The following is a 22911-nucleotide window of genomic DNA, read 5'->3' on the forward strand; positions in this document are numbered from 1 at the left end:
TTAAAAACAAATAGGAAGTTAGCCAAGTTTATGGATTAGAAGACATACTGTTATAATATCCACACTACCCACAGAGATGTAAGATGAAAAGCAATTACCTATCAAAATCCTCATGATGAAACCTTTGGTGGTAGCTCAGTTGCTAATGTTGTCCTAGCATACAAGAGACCCTGGGTTCAAGATTCAATACTGCATACCAGTGCATGCTGGTATAATACCCATAATCCTCAAACATGGGGTTGAAAGCCAAAGTCATCCCTGGCTTCACAGAAGTACTGTATGGAATACATGAGTCTCTATATCTAAAACAAACAACAAAAATACAAAGAAGCCAAAACCTGATGAAAGTTATTATAAAAATAAAAACAAACAATTCAAAAATTCCAAGGAACCAACAAAGACTCTGATGCCAGGGCAAACACCTAAAAGATGCAGTTTCAGAAAGAAAGAGTTTCTCTGTGCTCAGAAGACCATGGCATAGAAAGTGTGCAGAACTGTCTAGAAAGCACAGAAAGAGAGGACATCTTGCAGTGACCGTTTTCCTTCCTGCGTCTTGCCAGTCGTTCCTTCAGGACAGCTGGTCTATGAGATGCTGTTGCTCACATTCATGGGACAGCACCCTCACTTAGTGACGCCTTTCAGGAAAGTCTGAGGGCAAAGGCACACCAAAAGACGTGCTTTAAAACCTAAGTAACTCTCAATACAATGCAGTTAGCAATCAGTATTTAGCTTCATAGACACAAAAAAACAAACTTATTTTTAGAAAGATGACGTTTTAAGGAAGTATAACATTTTGTAATTTGAAATGTATTACAAAGCACCAAGCGTATCAATGGAATAGATTATGGACAGTTGTGTGGAGACAGCCTATAAGAGCTGGCTAATTTTCACAGTTATTAGATATAGTATGAAAGTTTGCATGCTGATTAACAGCTGCTTTTTGTTTTTTTAAGCTCTGACTCTCCTCAAAGAATATTCATATTTCACATCATTTTACCGGATACTTCTCTTTTTGAAACTCTTCTATAATTTGTTATATATCAACATGAACCTTCTCTATTCAGTATTCTCACTGCTATGGCAAGAGGGGTTTCTTTAGTTGTGTGTTTTTATGTTTCTAAAATAAATTCTCCTAAAATATATACCACAATTTTAGGAGATAAAATGGTATGGGCCAATGCAACTGAAGAGAAGCAGAAATAAATACAATATATCTAGCTAACTGTTCTTCAGTAAGTCAGCCAAGAATGCACAATGAGCAGAAAACACTGTGTTTAACAGATAATGTTAAGAGAGCCAGACATCTATGAAAAAAAAAAAAAAAGAAACTGGATGTTTATCTTCTGGCTCACACAAAATTCAACTCAAAATTCATTAAAGGCTTAAACATGAGATCCCAAACTTCAAAAGAAAACAGAGGAGAAAGTCCTCATGACATTGCTCTTGGCAATGGTTTCACAGACAGACACCAGACATGCCGGCTGCATGAGTCAAGGCAGGGAGGAAGACGGATCACAGAGCAAATGTGTGCTGGGAACAACAAAGCTTCCAGAACACTAAACCAAAGCAGACAGAGCCACCTGACCTGAGAATAGAGGAAAATACTGTGCAGAATGGAAAGGCATCAACAGTGGAAGAAACAGTAATAAATCAGCCTTTATGAAAAATAAGCCCTTCAGTGGATATTATCAAAAAGACAATGTACTGAAAAGCTTACAAGAACAAGCTTATCAGGGAACTCACACACTGATATAAAGATGCCATTATAGATGTTATAGAAAAGTGTTTAGAGATTCCTTTAAAAAATAAAAATATATTTATCATATGCTTAAGTCATCCAACATACATACTCAAAGGAAATAGAGTCACTTTATCAAAAAGATACTGGCAGGCTCATGTATACTGCTGTACAATATACAGCAGCCAAGGCCCAGAACACATCAAGGTAACGTCAGTGGAAGAATAGAAAAGGAAGCATGAATACAATATGTACATGTGTACATATGCATAATATCTATAATGTGTCTATGTGATATAATAGTATTCACCTATAAGGAAAGAATGAATTCCTGTCCCTGTAGCAGGAACTGGCGATCACTGGTGTTATATGAAATATGCCAGGTATATAAAGAAAGACAGGTAGCACATTAACTCACTCACTTATAAAACCCAAACAGCAGGTCTTATAGGTGTAAGCAGTAGAGTGATGGGCACTAAAACCCAAGAAGGGTTCAGGGTGGGCAATGGAAAGAAGTAGACTAAGGGGCATTGAAGCTCAGATTGGGAAGCTCAGCTCTCATCTGCTACAGCACAGCAGGGCACTTTCTGCTTACAGTAACTTACGATCTACTTCAGGCATAACCAGAAGAGAAGTTCCCAAGAAAGAAACACAACAAGGCGCTTTCTCATTGTCTGACTCTTTATCTTTGCACACGCGCGCACACACACACACACACACACACACACACACACACACACACAGTGTTGCTCTGAGCTCTATAAAGCTGTGAAGTACCAACGCAGAAGATTACACGCAGAAAGAGTTTTTGAAGATTAGCCCTTCTCATCAAACGACAATGTTAAAGTGAAAAGGCAGGCAGTGACCATGGCTCAGAAGGTAATGTGTTGAAAAAGTATGAAGACCTGATTTGGTATCACCAGAACCCATATAAAGCCAGTGCAAAACCACATCTCTTTAGCATTGGCGCTCTTATGGTGCGATGGGAGATGGAGACAGGAGGATTTCCAAAAAATGGGATTTCTCCATATCTAAATGTCAATGAGCTGCACCACAATTACTTGTATGATTTTCTGAATACTATAACTAGTCTCTAAAACGGTGAAAAGATTTTTTTTTTTTACTGTGGATAGTAAGGCTTCATTTTATTATAAGCCAAATTGTACAACAAAGATACAGAAGTACCAAAGAAAGCATATAACAATTTCAGAATTTTGCAGTTTCAATACTGATGTATGAAAAAAGAAAGTCTGGAACATGTAACTAAATTTAGAACAATCTTCAATGTCATCATGGATGAAAATATTTCAAGGAATTAACAATCTCATTCAGGAAAGTAGATCTCAGCACAGCACCCACAGAGACCAACCACTTAAATAGATTGCCACAATTGACTCTTTCCAGGCTACACTGAAGAAAGGTATCCATCAGCCAGCATTATTAAAAACGGGGAAAATACTGTGTGAGCCCAAGGGTCAGGAGCACTACCAAGTACTTTCTGGTCATATAACACCATATTTCTCAGAACCTTCAGCTTTAGAAAAGCAAATAGAGAAAGAGACTGACAAAATTTTTAGAGATTCAGTTACCTAAGTTAAAATGGTACAAGTTGTAAAGATCTGAAATCACATTTCTAGGAGTTATTGCATCATTCCTGTCTAATGATAGATTTGACTGAGAAAAAAAAAGCCTCTGAAACAGATGTAAATTATTGTGTGTTTCATTTTTTGCTACATTAGGATAAAATACATTTATTAATTGTTATAACTGAGTGATAACAATCAGAGTTACACTGTGGTTTTATAATCTTGATTATTCCTGACCCTTGTGCTCACACAGTGAAAAGATTAATCAGACAAATTTGGCACCAAATTCTATGGTCCATCAAAATCTGGAGAGCTGGTCCTGCCTGCACTTCCGGAGGACTCATGTTTAGTCGATGTACTCACATGGTGGCTCACAAACATTTCTAACTCCTGTTTCACAGGATCGGATTCCCTCTCTGGGATCCTGCACCTATACCTGCACATACATCCACACAGAGAAAATGCTCATACACATAAAAGAAATTTAAGTAAATCTTTGGAAGAAGCAAAGGCACTAACCATGTAATATTTATAAGAGACACGAAATGTTTATTGTACATTAAAAAAATTACAAGGATGTCCATGTTCAGTTCTTTGGCAAGGTAACAGGTCTTGTTTGTTTATTTTGTTTTGTTGGGTTATTTCTGTTTGTTTGTTTGTTTGTTTGTTTTTCCAAAAGTGGTTATCTGTCCTGCTATAAGGTGTTATACAACATATTCTGAGATTTCCTAACTGTACAACGAAGTCAAAATTGCTCTCTATTCTGACAGAAAAGAAGCAAAGTAAGTGAGCCAGGAATGGCGACAGGCTTGAGATCCCAGCACTTGAGAGTAAGAGGTAAGTTGATGGTGAGTCCAGCCCAACCCAGGCTGCTTAGCAGCACTTGTCTCAACTATAAGGAGATAAAGAAAGGGCTAAGTGCCCCAAAGACTCTAACTCTGAACATTGTCCATTTCTGACTTTTGGCAGGGAGGAGAAGGGAAGGGAAAGAGGAGAAGAATGGAAGGGGAGGAGGAAAGAGGATGATGAGAGAAAGGGGGCAGGGGGGAGGGAGGTTAAAAAAATAGAAAAATGAATATCTAGCTGCCCTTTCTCTGGGCAGGCCGGGCTGGCTAGACTGGAGGCCTGACTTACAGATGACACATGCTATAGCTCTAGACACCCAGTCGCAGCCTCTGCGAGCTTCTCAGTAAACAGAGAAGATAGCTGCCTAAAAACAATTCACAAAAGGCCTGTCTGTGCAATTAACTGTGGCAGCATAAATAGAGAGCCTAGGTTAGTAATGAAGCTATGGGATGGACGATTCCCGGGAGCCTCTTTTGTGTCATGTGGAAAGGGAAACAACAACTGCTTGAAAATGACAGACATTCACAATTCTCTCTCAACCACTAGAACGCCACAGACGTGTGGTTTATTTAAGCAAATAAGCCGAGTATTCCCATTCTTATATGAACACACGCTGCCTATTCATGCATCTTTCTCCCAAGTCCCCACTGCAATTCCACTACTCTCCAAAAACTGATGAGACTACGTTTTGAAAGGAAATATTTTCTTTGCCTCTACAAGCAAATTTTTAAAAAGAAGTAAAAAGGGAGAAATTGAGAAATGAATAATTTAAACTTCAAAGCTCTTTGAATAAGTCACTCCAGGAACACCACAAATCATTTAGATAAAGGAGCTTTTGTTTCTGTCAGGAACCCAGTGGAGGAGCCCAAGGCCACCCCTAACATCTAAGCTGGTTCTGTTACCATGACTTTGTCACTTTTCCTTTTGTCAGATCCAATGTGCAAACAAATTTGTTACCAGAGACACAAAAACTATCTCCTTTGAATTACTATCTTCATTATAGCCCCACAGCTTATGTGAACAATGATGAGCAAACCCACTTCAGGGCAGGGGCAACAAATGCAGATTTTATTCTGAATGCTGAATTACCTATTGCATTTCAGTATAGAAAAAGAAAGATAGCCCTTTCTGTTTCTGTGAATTGTTGCTTAGAATCAGTGTCACCTTAGACTGGATAAACTAAAATCCACAGGATTCCTTAAAAATAAATTCTACCCCTCCTCACCACAATCTAACAGCTTTGTGGCTTAGCTCTTCCTAGCTTGCATCATGAAACCCCCAGCAACTTCTCTGATATTTTTAGTTATCTTTAGAGAACGGAATCTCCCTCCTGGCACTTTCTTAACACCCAGAATTGTCACTACATATGTAACATTTCTAGTCCTGGCAACAAAACCGGATGCTTGAAGAGAAACTCCAAACCCCTCCTTCCTCAGCTAGGCCCTGAGACAGAGACACAGAGAAGAGGACTGGCCCTGCCAGGTCTGGGTTTTGCTGGCTTCCTCACTTACTAGTCTAGACTTTCTTTGTGGCTTCCTCGCATTCTTTCTTTGATAATTCTGTTTGTTTCCTTGTTTGTTTGTGTTCCTATAGCGAGAACCTACGGTAAGCCCAGGCTGACCTCAACCTCACAAGAATTCTTCTGCATCAACTGCCAACAAGAAGCTTTGGCTGTTTTCCATCTCCGCTCCTGCCTGCCCTGAGTCCACAGCTCACATTGGCCCTGGATCCAGCCCCCTCCTAGGTTCTTGTGGACAAAAACCACTTTTGTTTCCTTATCTAAACTCCCCATTTCTTGTTCTTTGCAACTCTCTTCCCTGTCTCATTGCTCCCATGACCCACATCTGACCAACAGGAAATATTCACTGTCCCCTTTCCCAGTATAAATTCTCCCCATCCCACACAACCCACATCTCTGTTCCATGGCTCCCAGGCCTCAGCAGCAGCTGCGTCTGAGTTCTCAGCAAGAACTGAGAGCCATCTACCCCGAGCCCAGCAAACTCCAAGGCCAGGTGCAGTCCTTCCTCCATGTTCTCTCTGTGAAATACAGAAGGGAATTCATTTCTCCTTACAGCTCCATGGGCCTCCTCAAATATTCTCTCCCTCGTTCTCCTCAGTCCTGACAAAGCCCAAGGAGGAGATATTGAGTTAAGGTAACCAAGCCATGCTTCCCTTCCCTGCCCTCACTGCTTGCAGAAGAGGTCTGATTCCTAACAGTGCTATGCAGGGTCTCTGAAATATATTTTCTTTCCTGGTCCCTAGAGCTTTGGCCATAATTAGCACTCTCACTTTTTTTTTAAATATACTTTCATTATTTTTTGTATAACATTTAACTGCCCTCCATGACACTTCTAACAAAAAAATACAATGGCCCTTTATGTTAAATGCAAAATTGATATTAATATCAATGCTAACATTTAATTAAAATGAAGTGTAAGTAATTGCATTAATGTATTAACTTATTATGATCATAGCTGAGATCCATTGTTTTATAAAGGAAAGGAGTTCACTTCTGTCTCAGGTTTTGCAGTCCAAGAGCAGAATGCCACGCCTGTCAAGGAACAGAGAAGGGCTTATCACGAGAAAATTCACGCGCAGGGCAGTCATGCTTTTAACAACTTGCAGTTCTAAAAGCGAATTCATTCTACACATCTTGCCTTACTTCCTAGAGGACACCAGGACCCAGTCGCCTTCTACCAGACAACACTTCTTATAACACCATCACCTCAAATCACCACAGTGAGGACCACGCCTACAGCACCTCAACTTCTGGCAAGGTGTGACCATGCAAAGGCCACAATTAAGGTGTTTCTTACTATCAAAGAACCAGCAAACATTCCTGCTTGCTGGATTCTGGCAGAACATAACATGGCATTAAGACAGATAAGCATAGCTAGGCAGAGATTTCAAAGCAAGAATTTAAGAACGTTCAAATCAACTAACACTTAAGTAAACAATATTATTAAAATTTAATAACTTGTTAATTAAAGTTCTTTATCCAGATCAATATTTTGAACAAAAACTGGTTATTTTTATGGAAAGCTCAAGCAAAAACAAACCCTCCTTCTATATCCAAATCTATTCATCACAGCTTTGATGTGGGCACCCATCAATAAAAACAAAATAAAAACACTAAAGAAAATGTAACATGAGCGTGCCTGTGTAATAAAGAAACCCAGCCTGGACTGGAACACAGCTTACTGGTGAATCTGTCTTCAGCGGGTGAAAGGCTGGGGAAGAGGTGTGCTCACCTTGCAGATCTGTTTTCTAACCCTTCCAAATAACCAGGATGGCCTCTGCCCTCACGCTAGCCAGATCCGCAGGAAATAATGCAAATTGTGTGACCAGCCTCCCTCTGCACACGCTTCTCACAAAAATTTAATGATGTCCTACCAGGGGTTCACCCTCATACAGGAAAACACCCCATAAACACCATATCCAACCTGGCCAGCAGCTGAGGTTACAGAGAAAGCTATGTCTAAAAAAGTTATGGAGATATTTTCCTGTGATTACATCTTTTATTTTTCAAAATTAAATACAAGTTCAAGGAGGTTAAGAATAATATTAGAATATGAAAATATTCTTTGACCTCTGTCACATAAGTTCTGCAATACCAAGCAAAAGTGATCCACTTTAGATCCTGTGCTCTGTGCAGAGGTGAGGAAGGCTGTGCCCATTTCCAGAGGAGAAAATAGAGGTGTGTGGAAGCAAGGTCAGCTCCGTTGAGGCCATGGATGTGTGAAGGGCTCTGTCCTCAGACAGACCAAATGCCTCTGGAGGAGACACTGATTTATTTCATATAAAAACTGCAGAAAATATTTTACTCCAGTTAACCTGGGAAATTCATTAATGCTTTTATTTTATAGATCTGGCCAGTGAGAGTACATAAGCCAAAACCAAAATGAACTCACGTCACTTGGAGTTCAGTGTCATGTGTTGTCTTCAGGACTAACGCAATGAGTTTGGCACTTGTTGGCACTGTGTCTGTATTGCTGGATTTTGTACAGGTTACACAGCAGGGACTCTGAGGAGTATGTGGCTTTTGGCTGAAAGTAGTGATATGCAGGGATGGAACAAGATAAGAGAAGAAGCAGGGCAAATGTCAGGGAGAAGTTACAGAATACCCCAGAGCAAAGTGGAAGCTGAGCCGTTTATCGCAGAAGTTGCTGCCAGTGCAGAGAAAAGCTGGAAGAGGAAAAGGCTGGTCACAGCAGAGAAATGAGCTGCTGACTCCATTCCAGACATCACAGGGGGCCCCACACTAGGGTAACAGTTCTTGAAGCCTGGTTTGTCTCTTTGCAGACTGCCCACACCAGTCAAAACTACTTTCATGAAGCTAGTAACACATTGCCCATCCCGTCAAATACTGACAGTTGTGCTCACGGTGCAAAGGCGTTGCTGAATATACCTGCTTGTGCATTAGAACAAATCAGGAAAATGTTTCAACGGAATGCCAACTCATTCTTCACCACCACACAGTACCACAACATAAGACCACACATTACCAACTCATAACACCACACACCACCAAAATATAATAGTACACATCACCAAATCATGACACTATACACAGATACATAAAACTCCACACAACCAATACTTAATACCACACAACATGACACACATACCAATACATAATGTCACACACCACCAAAACATAAATCCATACAATATACAACACTGCATATCATCAATATATAACACCACATATCAAAACATATGACACACTACCAACATATACACCAAAACCCACCCCTACAAAATAAAAATATACCACACACCACTGTTGTATAAACCTACCCAACTTATACACACTACCACAAACCTTCAAAACATGCCAAGCATTAGCAACCTAACAGAAACTTATGCAAAAAGCTGTAAACTGTAAAGTTAGTGTCTCTAAGAAATATTCCTAAAGAAATACTAAGATAATCATCACTTCACTGCATTTTATAACTTAAATGAGCTAACAGCGTACCTGACCTCCAGCACTGCGCTGTTGCCATAACCCAAACTGAAGTGTTTCCGGAAAAAAAGAACTTGGGTTATTTGACTTATGGCCTAAATTAGATTCCTATTCTTCATGGAAGATCATTCATGGAATCACACGTACACACAAAAGCTATGGTACACCAAACATGGATGCATTAGTTGCTACTGACAAAATATAACGTTTCACATACAAACAAGCATCTTAGAAAAACATTAGCTCCTATGAGTCTGAGCACTTCCCAGTCTTTATATAATCTCCCCAACCCTACACAGAGGGACACTAAATGCAAGTGCCTTTTGGTGCTGTGTAATGACATGATCAACCTCTGGAAGACTTTCAAAGTATCTCCTAAATGTTTCTTTTTCTTGTTATGAAATCATTTCTGAACAAAAGAGTCCATTCAATGTGCACGTCAGACCACTGAATCGTAATGACACAGAAGAAAATGTTCCCTGATCTGACCTTCGGTTTCACACAAAAACTCTCTCTTAAGGAGATATCATTTGTTAACTCTGGCACAACATTAAGGAACATTCACAATTAAGAAAAGCTATCTAAGCACTCTTCCTTTTTCCAATTTCAAATATGCATACAGTCATCCTTTCTTCACATGCCTCAGCCAAATTAATATATCATTGTGAACCTGATGAAAATGTGCATGAGAGAGCTCAAATATGGAGTCTTCCATGAAGTCAGCCCCTAAACTAACACGTAATAATGCAAATCAAAACGCTGTTTTCACTCATTTTAAAACAATCCATATTATCCTACAAAGAACTTCATAAAGTAAGTTGTTCTGGCTAATATTTAATGTCTACATTTATATGAAATTTATTTTCCTTGTTTGTTGTACTCGGTATTAAAACCAGGCCCTCACAAAAATACCGAAGTGTTTTGCCTCTTAAGATAATATATGGTTTTGTTAATTAAAGGGAGCCCAACAAAGGAAAAACCAGCATAGTGGAGCTCGTTTTAGTTCAGAAAATACAACAGCTAATAGAAGGAAATGTTAATGAGATATGAATACACTCCATTTGTTTTTTCAGGTAGGAGCCACTTCAGTATGTTTTCAAGCCCTTAAGTATAAAAGAAAAATAAATAAATAAAATGGAGAGCTGTTTCCAGAGTGGAAAAGGTGGATCCCCAGATCCCCTCACCAAGGAAGATCTCTTTCTTCAAAGCCAGGAGCTGAGAAGGCAAGAAAGGTATGATGCTAGACAAAAGCCTCAGAGCACAAAAGGAACAGACATTGGGGGAGGGGAGTCTGCCAAAGAGCTTGATTACTTTCCTCTATAGAGTGGTCCTCAACCTTCCTAATGCTGCAACCCTTCAATATAGTTCCTCATGTTGTAGTAACCCCAACTATAAAATAATTTTCATTGCTACTTCATAGCTATAATTTTGCTACTGCTATTAATTGTGAAGTAAACATCTGTGTTTTCCAATGGTCTTAGGCAACTCCTGTGAAAGGAGCTGTGGACCCCAAAGCGACCACAACCCACAAATTGAGAATTGCTGTTCTTTAGTAAAAAAAATATAATGTCAGGCTGGAACTGAACCAAATGGGAGGAAAGAATGAAATGCTGGACAAAGTGAGAACAAGTGTGAGAAGGCTGGGGGGGGGGGCAGCAAAGGGCCACAGAACTGCAGAGACAGTGCAGCCCAAACAGATTAGCAGATCACCCAGCACAAATCAACACATGTCAACAAAGGGAGCTCCAACAACCAGATGATTCATCATCCAACATGTTCTATTAGCACTTTATTACATAGCTCACTGTTCTGTCAATGAAGGCTCTAAATATTTTATTTCACATGCACAGACTTCCCAGAGGGACAACTTAGATAAGCTGCCTCCTGAATGCTGAGGGTCAGTGTCCATAAAAGGTATGATGCTGGACGAAAGCCTTAGAGTACAGAGTGGCCAACTGTTTCTTTCAGGAGCTGGTGTAGCAACACATGAGACTTGTGTAAACAAACACTATTCTTTTCTGCATAATTCCCTCAATTTCTAAAAATATGAGAGGCTGATAACATAAACAATTCAACTCCCACATGTATTATTCTACTTTTAAATACCTACATTTTGACACCTCAAATCTAAAACTGGATCCATTTGTAACTAACTTTTTTAAGAAACTGAATTTTGCTTAGGATTTTTTCCCCCAGGCTTTACTACTTCAAAGCTGAGAAACAGAAATAATTGAAAAAGAACCTAAGGTATCCCTGAATAGGAAGGTGACAAAACAATCATAAAAATTAATACCAGAAGAGGCCAAGTTTCCTCAAGTGAACAGGTGGGTGCATGACTGAACAAGATCAAATTTTTCACTGACTGCACACATGAGAAAATTGAAAGCCAAGTGGATTGGCTTAGTATTATTCCATGTGTGCTATGTTTTTCTTGCTATGACCCAAAGTCTTGTCCAGCGTTTGTGAGAAGATGTGCAAAGTGAATTCATCTTACCATTATCACTACTGAATGCACTGTCTTTAAACCATGGGTGTGTCAAAAGATTAACTCTCATTTTTCTATGTAATCGTTTACTTACTTGATTCAATTGTATTGTCAAGCATAAACAAAGCTCTGAGGCACAAAGCTTCAAAATAGACATGTTCTAAAACAATATAAGCCCACCTCATCTCAACTGTTTGCAGTATAGATGGTTAGCACACATATGATTTATCTAAAAAGTAAAAGACCTCATCATATAAATTTAATCAACTGCCAAAAGAGATGATGTGAAAGAAAAAGGATTGTGTGAGAGGAAAGAGTTCAAGAGTAGCCCTAGTCACAGGTGTCTTAAAATAAATTTAAATGCTATTAATATCCAAGAGATGCTTGATTTTGGTTGTATCTCTTCTGGTTTAAAATTATTGTCTTACCTGATAAACCAGTATCAGATGGAAGGGGAGGAGGTTCTCCCTATCAGTGGACTTGGAAAGGAGCAGGGAGGAGATGAAGGTGGGAGGGTGGGATTGGGAGGGAGAGAGGGAGCAGGATACAGCAGGGATACAAAGTTAGCAAACTGTAACTAATATTAAAAAAATAAAAATTATAAAAAAAATTACTGTCCTGACTAAAAACTTCCATTTCCCTTTTAGAGACATCTATAGTATCTATGATTTACAGATCTCTTCTGCATTTTCCTCCTTAGTCTTGGTTCTATAATGTGGCATATACAAAAGAGGTTTAATTTATTTTATAAGACAAAACCTTAATTAGAAGTTATTTATTTTTATTCTTTAAAGAAAATAAACTACAGTAAAACTAATCCAACAACACACAATAGACATTCAAGTCCAAGCAAATGTCAATCAGAACCCTCTGAACAAGCTTCCACAGAAGGTAACTTTTCCAAATAATGGCAAGAGGAATTTAGTACAGTATTGCAGGTGTGATAAAATGAGATGAACACTTTTTTTTTTAATGCTGAATTTCAATGAATTTCCAAGCTATTAACTGGTCATACTTCTACCAAACGATGTTACTTCCCGGAATTCACACACCCAACTGAAAATTCTACTTAAACATTCTGTTAGGATAGGGCAATATTTACCAAGGTAAATCCTGAAAAATTGGTAAAATCTGGAAACCATAAAGTTACATTTCTAAATGTGAAAAAGATAATAGTAAGAAAAGGCAAGAAAAAGGGGGCAGATCAATTTTTCTAAATCAAGACTGTAGCTGCACCTAAAGTCTAGAATATAAATTCAAGAGCCCTTTGAAATCTGGGGTTAAAGAAAATGAGCTGAACTAGTGAGCAAAAACAAGAAATTGGGGGTTCCTGATTGAAAGACTAGCAAGAAGAAAATAAAAACAATATGCTAAGATGTATGGCAATAAGGTGACTGGGAAAATAACATAGCAGATCTGTTGACAATGATGGCAAGAGGAAATGCATTAAAAAGAAACCTGGATATGGTGATAGGGGAGAGAGATCATTTCAAAGGAAAGATGCAGGTTCCATTTCAGTTTCATGCCTGACTAACTCAAGTAATGGGGATGCCAATTTGAAAACTGAAGAATTGTTTGGAAAGACAACATCATTAATCCAAGTGATTGCAAAATTACAGGATGCGAGCAAGGAGAAATTGCAAAATAGATAGTACAAAAATACATAACCAAACATTCAAGAAAAAAAAATACTGGTCCAAGTATGGAATGATGACAATACCAGCAATCTACATGTGTATCCAATTTTTACTTTAGCCATACCTTTTTCAATCAGCCTCTCATCTTTGGCCAACATTTTCCCCTTGAATATTTCAACAAGGAAGCAAAAAACTGGAACTAAGTAAAGATCCATTCAGTTTGCTCATGAAAACTAGAAAAAAGAAACTATAGCTACTAATGACTACCATAATAATTTGCCTCAACATTACAGCTTTTGCTTTTCACTCCAATTTTACCTCCCACCAATATAGAAAACTGAAGTGCATATATTCTAGCACTAAATGCTGAAAGAGAAGATATCAAGTGCACTTATATTTACACATAATAATTTAGGTTATGACTAGCTTATAGAAATAATTCATTCTTTTCCAGTATGTGCACAAAACCAAAAGAAAATGTGAGTTAGTTAACGTCATAATTTTAACACTAGAGTTGTGAAGGGTTTGAAATCACTTATTAGAAAATAGGCCAAATATAGACTGACATGACTGTATACCCAAACAAGAAGAGCTACCTGAATCATTAAAGCTTCATGTGAATCTCCTCAGAGGGAAGACATTGTATGAGCTAGAAAGGGAAGAAACGACGGATTTTGTAGGAAATATTTAGATCAAAACTCTGAAAACAAAAGACAGTGCTTCCCAGGGTTGTGGCGCTCCTGCTCAGTGTCTTGATACCAGAACTTGGTGAGAGCAGGAGTACCTGAGTGTACCCAGCAATGCCCTAGGCGCGCAGCCTATGCTAATCGTGTGCAGAGGCTAAAAGGTTTGAGAAGACAAGATGGGGCTCAGAAGCTAGAGAAAAACCTAGGCTCCAAGCTGCTCAGTAGATGCTGAGTTCCAAAATACCTCAACATACATGAGCCACGTATTCCATCAACAAGGGGCCTTCCAGTGATCACATCTCCCTACTGCCAGGATATCCTGCTCTGATTTTAGTGACCACTGAGCATCCAGCACTCTGACTGACCTGGTTAAGCATAACTGAGGCCATTGACTAGTTAGCATACAGTGCTTTTAAGGAATACAGTTCTCAAGAATCTACTGCAGGGCCAACCCCCACTCCCAGTGTTTCCTGACCAGTGAACAAGGGCATGGGGGCTTGCTGTACAGTGGAAATCTTTCAGCTCACTTCCTTCTTTCTCGACCCACTGTCTGTGAATGAACTCTGCCTCCAGATTGATGTTGCTGACATCACATACCACTAGATTTTTAAAATTTTGTTAGATGTGTTTGCTGTAAGGTGTTCCACGTGCTTATTTATGTATGTATAATACAGCATGCATTTGAAAAACACACCAGACTGTCTGCCTGTCTGTGACACACATGTCATGTTCAAGACAGTTCTCTAACGTACTTCATACACACACTTGTTCCACTTTTGATTATCAGCTGCCAGATGCTTGAAAGGCAGAGGCATCAACATGAGAATTCATACCAGTAGCTCAGAAATGGCAAAAACACTAATGCATGCCAGGACACTGCCCAGGCAAGCCCAGTGAAAAGGAGCTAGCATGTCTTCTGTGAGTGAAAATTGAGACAGAAATCAATTCTCTCTCTGTGCTTTATAAATTATATTTTTGTTACTCTTGAGATTATTAAGTATATTTTAGCTTGTTCTTTTTTAGAATATGCAAACAGGAACCATATTCATGATGAATATAGCAGTGCTGATCATTTACATTTGTCACCCTGCAGCCATCTATTTCTTGAGGGGTGTGGTGGACTGACAGACCTTTTCCTGCTGGATTATGTCAGAAAAGAAGTTTTTCTGCGTTTAAAAGAGATTTAAATAAAACTGAATATCTATGAAATTTCAGAGGAAAAATATAGTGTTTTGTTTTCTGCATTTGTTTTCCTTTGCTTGATGGGTTTGGATTTCTTCAGGGAGGGTCTTTCTATGTAGTTCTGTCTGAACTGAAATTCCCTATGTAGACCAGGCTGCCCGTGAACTCTTCCTACTGAGGACCGGAATGAAAGGCATGACCAGGTCTGGCCTAAATGGAAACTATGTTAATGAAAGTCTTTAAATTCTTATTACCAACTCAAGACCAAGGCTTATGCATTTTATATACTAGAAACCTCTAAGTCAATCCATCAAAAACAAAGGCAGTTCTATCTAACTCGAGAAAGATAAAATTTAAATTTGTAGAATGATAATATTTTCTATGGTTATTAGAAAATCAAATATACTGTCAGGGTGACAGAATTTATAAAAAAAAAATAAAAAACCCACAAATTAAAATGGCCTCAAACACCAGCAAATGGTCTACCTAGCTACTCATTTTCAAACCCCCTAACACAGGCCAAACAAATTCCCTACGCCAGAGTGGCTCTTACGTCAGTACCTTCCCCTCTCCAGCTCCAGTCAATTATACCTCATCTGATCTCCAGCAGAAACTTCTTAAGTCTAAGCCAAAAGTCTCACTCCCTGTAGCTTCTATTCATTAGCCTGGCTTTAAGCTGATGCCAAGCCATAAAGTGTAGTTTCTTATTTACATCCCAAATTTTCAAACACTTGGAAACAACCTTCAATTATCTCAGTTGCTTTAGTACTTCCTATTATGAAAATACCTTAACTGCTTCTAATATCATTTCTCTGGCCTGGAAATATTGAATAAAACAGTGCAGCATAAACTTTGCTTTAAATGCCTAAGTAAAACATTACACAAACATTCATACAAGCATGCACACATACATACATCCATATTCATTTGTATCACAATGGTGATATCGTCAACCATTTTCCAAATATTCTCTCTAACTTATACTTGCACAGATAATAGTTTAAGCAAAGGGCAGCTAAGTCCCCTATCTCATAAAGCCTTGGTCCATCACTTTATTTTGTTGTTATTATCATAAAAACTAAATGGGTTTCATTATGACATTTTCCTATATGTGTATCATTTGCTTCATTCATATTCACTCCAGTACACATTCTTGTCAGTCCCCTAGTCCTGCTGGTTCCTAACCTCCTAGAAGAATGCCCTGCCATTCAGATAGATAGATAGATAGATAGATAGATAGATAGATAGATAGACTGCATATAATTTTCAATATTTTGAAAATATTAATTCTTAATTAATATTAATTCTTAATTTAGGGTTATATTGGATCCCAATTCTGTCTCACATTACATTTTCCAATGTTACAAATTTCAGTTTGTATGAGTTTTTTTTAATGTTTCCTTTTAACCACTGATAAAATGTTGAATATGATGAAGCTAAAATTCCACCTCAGTCAACATAACCCAGGTTGAAAATGTTCCACTCATTAGCCTAGTTGTGCCTACTTCTAATTGTCCATATGCTGAGATCAGATCAATTTGTGTAAGATCCAGACATAACAGGCAGTAAGAAGCAGACAATGGCATTTAGGTTTCCCTTCACTTATTAAAGGCCAGGCACTCTGTTGTTCTCTGGTAATGAGTCAAGTAAGGCAGTGTTCTCTCATGAGCTTACAAAGAGCTGGAGAAGCACAGGGCTCTAAATGATAAGTTCCAGGAGGAATTATGGAAATGGACTTTAAGTAGAGGGCTGTGGAAGTGGAGAAGATGATTCAAAATCAGACTGTCAAAATGAGGAAAGAGTCTGGGATCCCTCTAACAACATAGTGCCCCCCCACACACACACTCACACACACCCAAACTCTTACACACATGCATGCACACACACATACAAACATGCACACAGGTTTCTCAGTAGAGGTCATAGTTTTAAATTTGGGTTGATTTTTATATCATTCTGGGAATGTCAGTTTAAAATGGTGAATGAAGAGGAAATGTACAGCAGTGTTTGTGAAGGTCTAGGCACACAGACTGAGGATCAACAGTGAATAAGTGATATAGTTGCTGCTCTGAATTCCAATCAAAAGCATCGAGGTCTGAGTTAATGAGCACTAAAGCACCAACTATTGCGAAGAACAGACTAGCATGCTGGGATGGAGAGGAGAATGGTGAAGATGCTGGACTGGAGCCATCAATGGTCTTCTGTGTAGAGACAAGAAATGTCGGCCATATCCAGAAAGCCATGGAGTCCTGCAAGGCGTCTCAATATTGGAATGACCTAATTAGAACCAAGGTCTGAGAAAAAGAGAAAAAAAAGGAAAAACAAACAAACAAAACAGAAAACACCTCTAAATCAGTGTGAGGCAAGAATGACTAGGGGAAAAAAGTGGAAAGATTAAAACAAGCTGTATTACCAAGTTTAGGGAAGATGATTCAAACAATGTCTGTAAAGAAGTGAAAGGAAAGACATTCCAAAGGCAGTGAGGAAGAGCTGCTGAGTCTTGGTGACTGCTAAATTTGAGATGAGAGAGAGAGACAGAAAGGGTGATCCTAGGATGGCAAAGGAGGTGTTGAGGTTATTTGCTGGCAAAGGGACATTGTGTTGGGAGTGGTGCAGAGGAGTTCTGGGTGCAGGTTTTGCTGTGTTGAGTTGAGCTTCGAGGCGTGATGGGACAGTCAAGATGAAGGGTGTTACCCTCTACCTAGCTTGGACTTAGACATAAAGATCTGCAGGCAACAGTGAGTGAGCACAACTAATCACAGGGGCTTAGGTGAAATCACACCAGCAGAAAATCACATCATCACACTAAGCCATCTCTCCCTTCGGCTGCTCCCCTGTATTTTATGATGTGCCTTCTTCTAACAGGAAAAAGATGACTGTTCTAGTGGGAAAATAGAAATATTTAAGTCTTGTTGACTGCAAACATAAAAGCTAGGAATACATGCTCCCATGGCTTATCAGTGCCACCCCTAAAGTGTTTAAATAAACAGAAGTTTACCAGACAAGAATCCACGATATTAATAAGTGTTCACTTTCTATCCTCAATTTCTGGGATTTCTAACTCTAAGTCTGATAATTAAGACACCTAATAAATTACACAAAATAAATAGCTTAGATTTCTAACTTACAAAGAACTCTAGAAGATTATCTTACAGCAAATTACCATGGCTAAGATTCTAGCCTGAGTTTTTAGAGAACTTCCATATAATGAACCAAATTCCAGCCAGAAAAAAAAAATGACTTCTGGATTCTTTAAGCTCTTGGTCTTCTTTGGGAGGGGCGGAGGTATTCAGACAGCATTTGTCTGTGTAGCCTTGGCTGTCCTGGACTCGTTCTGTAGACCAGGCTGGGCTTGAACTCATAGAGATGCACCTGCCCTACGTCTCGGAGGCCTGGATTACAGGCCCGCGCCACCACACGGTGCAGTTCTCAGTCTTAAATTAGGTTTTTGTTATTTTACTTTAGTTGTTTTTTAGGCTAGGTCTGACTGTGTAACCAGGGTGGCTTTGAACTCCCAATCTTCCTGCCAGATGCTGGGATTATAAAATTTTATTACTGTGCCAGGAAATATTTATTAAAAAAAATCAATCTCAAAATCCACTACAGTTCACCAAGGCGTGTTTACTTATTATTCGTTCATTCGTTCATGTATTTGTTTGTCTATCAATCACCTGTTTTCAAGGTCTTGTGTGTCTGCACGTGCATGTGTCAGGGCGTGCACATGGATGTCAGGTGACGCCTTTGGAAATCAGTTCTCTGCTTCTACCATGTGGGTGCCAGGAACCAAACTCAGGTTCTTACACAGAGCACACTTTCCCTGCTGAGTCACTCCACTGTCCTGTTTACACACTGAGAAATCTCATGTCTGACCATCAGTGACTTTTACTTCATGAAAATAAAATAAATTTAAGGCTATGAGAAAAGCTAGTAAAGACCAATTTTCTGCTCATTATATAATATATGAAGTACCGTGAGAAGGACTCAATGGGCATAGATGGCACCTTCTGAAACCTGAGAATCTTCACATTCTCCAAGAGAAACTCTACTGTTTTGCCCTACTAAAATATGTCTTAAGTAACTGTCGACACCAGGTACATTAACCGTTATTATATGCTGAGCAATTTGACAGTGCAGTTGTGAAGAGAGAGCAAGTGTCCACCAAATACGACTGTCAGGTAAATGGGGACAATGAGGCTTGTTGTGATCTTTACACAATGTGTCTTTGGGGACAGGAAGTAGAACAGGGGCTTGACAGGGAGGTAGAAATCAGAACATCACTTGCTTGTAAAGAAAAACACGACTGTTGGACGATAGCCTGACCCCCCCACACACACACAATCTCCATGACTCAAGGGCTGACCTCCTTCCTGATGAGAACACAAAAATTATAACACTGAGGAGTCCTGATGTCAGCACGCAGTGGGTGAGCCTGAGCCTGGCCCTCGCCACTCAGCAGATACCCAAGGGTGTAGAGGCCAAGTTGGTGCATGCACACCCTTAAAGATTATCCTGCATAACCTTGACCCTGACATATAATACTGCTAATTAGGAAGGATGTGAATGGTAAGATTACAGACATCTTAAAATCTCAGTGGTCACATGGAAGTCATGATCCCGGGATAAAACGTTGTCTGTGGTCAATATGACTTCTCAACAGTCTTAACTGAAAAGATGCCCCACAGTAGCAAATAACTACACATGTTGTATAATTCCGTAAAAACGCATTATAATAGGGAGGCGTCATTATATAGTGTTTACCTGCTCTAAGTGTTGGGTATTTTCAGCTTTTATTGACTAGTAATAGTAACTCTTCCCAGAAAAGATCCCAGACTGATAAACTTTTGACTTTTGGGAGATTGTGGCTGGATTTTGTATTTACAAGTAAATCTATATTTTATCACACATTTCTTGAAGAATACACTAAATTCCTTTTGTAAGTACTTTACAAGAAACACTTGAAAAGGAATGTTATATATCATACAAATTTACTTCTATGATACTAATATAAATATAATAGACCTCAAGATCATAGTTCATCTGGTTTCTCATAAATTTTCATTTCAGATTATTTTTAAATCTACTTTTTGAACTAGTGTTTGCTCAAAGCGTGGACTCATAGCATCCAATTAAGCTTGCATATCTGGCATAAGAAAGCTACAGTAACTCATTTTCCTTTTGTAAATGATATGTAAAGATGACCAAATAAAGTGTCCTTCACCACTGGGGAGGCCCATTGCATTCCAAACCTTTGTCTACTCTGACGTTTTGCTAGTAGGACACAGTGGGTGCATGGCTGGATGTGAAAACTGTGGGTGGGCATTTAACAACCAGTCTGGTTTCCTAGCGAAAGCAGCAACATTGCTCTGCAGAAGGATATAAGATGTGAAGAACGTACGATGGGCACAAATACTGCTTCTTTTTCCCCTTCCCTTTCTTGGAAGACTTTTCTTTAGAACAAGCTTCTTCAAACCACAAGGACATTAAAATAAAAAAGGAGATTGCCAATGAAAACTTCATCTTGAGAACTTCAGCAGCTCAATCTACAAGAGAAAACAGGAAGATATTCACTCTCAACAAGCATGGGGCCAGCCTGGGACTTCTCTTCACTACTGCTACCCAACAGGCAAGTGTATTTTTACCCCAAATCTTGCATAGCTGAACATTTAAGCTTCCTTTATATAGCGGAAAATCATGGTTAAACTCAGTTCCAGAAAACATATGGAGAAAACAAGATTGCAGTAAGATACAATTGGAGATTGAAGAATGTCTAACTCGGAGTCATATGAAATTAAATTTTGGTAGTAAATTGTAGAATATTCCAAAACAGGTTCAGACAGGTACCTGTAAGGATTAATGGTTAAAATGGTTCTCTCTGACAAGTACATTTGATGTAGTATTTTTTTAACCTACAGAGTGTGAATTTTTACATGTATATTTTTTCAAAAACAACTTAAGTATTTAATTCAAACTATTAAGCAACTGACGGAGATAAAGGAACATTACCATGAAAGTTTCACACTCTAAACCCACTGCTCTCCCTACATCGGAACGTCTGCTACTTTTCACTCTGAAAAAGCCAAGCATTAGCATAAGTCGGCTTGCTAGTTTTTTCCATTCATGCGGAAACTCGTGTTACACTCCTCATCAAAAAGACAGTTCTGGGTAATCGTAAGGAAACAAAACTGCAAGTGTTCTTCAGATAATCTTCCTACCTCATTGTACCATCACTGCCTATGCCCATAAGAGAATATCCTTGCCAGAGTACGATACACAAAAAGCAAACCATCAAGCATTTACTGAGAGCAGAATAGTTAAAACCTCTTCTGCGTGCTTCATCTTCAGATCTTAGAATTGTTTTCTGCAACCTAAGACCCAAACACGCAAGTGCCACCCCTCTTTTGTATCTGCAATGCCAATGTCCCGTTTTTTAACCACCCCCCTTTCCCAGGTTTATCCCATCTTCATCCTCTACACCCCAAAGCAGGCCCAAAGGGCGCATCACTGGGTCCTTCACTCGCAGCCACCACCACCCCGAGGAGGAGAGCCCCAGCACCGCAGTAGGGCTGTCCCCCTTTGGCTTGCAGCCCCATGCCCTCCGGGAGCGGCGCTGGCCGCCACAGCCGGTCTCCCGCGCCCCTGGTCCCCAGTGCTCGGTGGCAGTGCAGAGCGGCTGCTTCAGGGCCAGGTGAGCCTCCCCACAGCACGCCAGGGCCCTCGCCACCTCCCGTCCCCATCCCGGGCCCGGCCCCGTCCCCCGCGCACGTCGGACTCCACATCGTCCACCCACCGAGCCCGCCCGGGGCCCCCGCTCGGCCCCGCCGCAGTGCGCACACCCGGAGCCCGCGGCGCGCGGATCCCGCCGCCAGGCCTTACCGCACGCGCCCCGCAGCCCTCCGCCGACGTGACGGCGGGCGGTGGCGGGCGCAAAGGCAGCCGCGATCCGCGAGTCCCGCCGCCGCCCGCGCCGCCGCCCGCGCCACCGCCGCCGCCGCCGAGCCTTGACGCGCCTGCTCCGCCCCCGAGCGTGCGCGCCGCGGACAGCTGCGGGGACCGCGGGCGGAGGAGCGGGTCGCCACCGCCAGGGACCAGGCTCCGCACGGGTGGGGGTGGGGAGGCTTGCTGGGGCACCGTCGCAGGACCCCGGGGAGGACTCTTGGGAGAAAAAGAGGTACAGCAGAGTGGCAAGGCTCACGGGTAGGCTGTGACACTAGCTACCTGAGGAGAGACAGCAGTTGGCCTTCCCGAACTAAAGTGGACTGGGTTCCTGCGGTTTCATCATCTGCCTCTCCTGCTGGCTTCATGTCAGAATGATAAGTCCAATTTCGGAAGCTGCCTTTTCTAGGCAGGCTTCGTCTGGTCAGAATCCCACAGCAGTATAGCGCAAGAAGCAATTCTGTTAACATTGGTTGCACAGTTAGCACTGTGCATCACAAGGCCCCTCCATTCACCAGGCTCACACAGCCTCAGCTGCCCATCAGTGTGATGGTATGACACACAGTTGTATGTCATTCTCAGTGTTATAGAGGGCGAAATTGAAGGTCGGGTCACAGATTTACTTGGGGGTTAGGGATCTTACGAGGGATTTACCAGAAACACACAGTGGTTTTGCAGGATTGTGCCAGTTAGTTTCTGCCTTTTGGTACTGAACTACTCGAGCTTTCATTTCCATAGTTAAGAAGCAACTTCCTCCTTCTTGTACAGCTTCTTTGAGTGTACAAACAGATTTTAGTATGTTTATCTTACTTGTCTAATATTCACTTACAAGTGAGTATGTACCATGTGTCT

General features: G+C 40.3%; 1 protein-coding gene across 4 annotated transcripts in view; it reads right to left on the minus strand.

Annotated features, from left to right (window-relative positions):
- Positions 1-22485, minus strand: part of Glrb (glycine receptor beta) — a 69868-nt gene extending 47383 nt beyond the window's left edge. The window contains exons 1-2 of one of the 4 annotated variants that reach the window (XM_060378481.1): positions 22342-22485; positions 20522-20666 (exon numbers count right to left, since the gene is read on the minus strand). In XM_060378481.1, the coding sequence (XP_060234464.1) occupies positions 20522-20643 (122 nt within the window). In that variant the 5' untranslated portion in view covers positions 20644-20666; positions 22342-22485. Of the gene's footprint in view, positions 1-20521; positions 20667-21913; positions 22158-22341 lie in introns of those variants that run through there. The other 3 variants (XM_021660329.2, XM_060378480.1, XM_060378482.1) reach the window with 3 other exon arrangements.
- Between the last annotated feature and the right edge of the window lie 426 nt (positions 22486-22911).

This window comes from Meriones unguiculatus, chromosome 2, assembly GCF_030254825.1.
Source record: "Meriones unguiculatus strain TT.TT164.6M chromosome 2, Bangor_MerUng_6.1, whole genome shotgun sequence".
In the NCBI taxonomy this organism is placed as follows: domain Eukaryota; kingdom Metazoa; phylum Chordata; class Mammalia; order Rodentia; family Muridae; genus Meriones; species Meriones unguiculatus.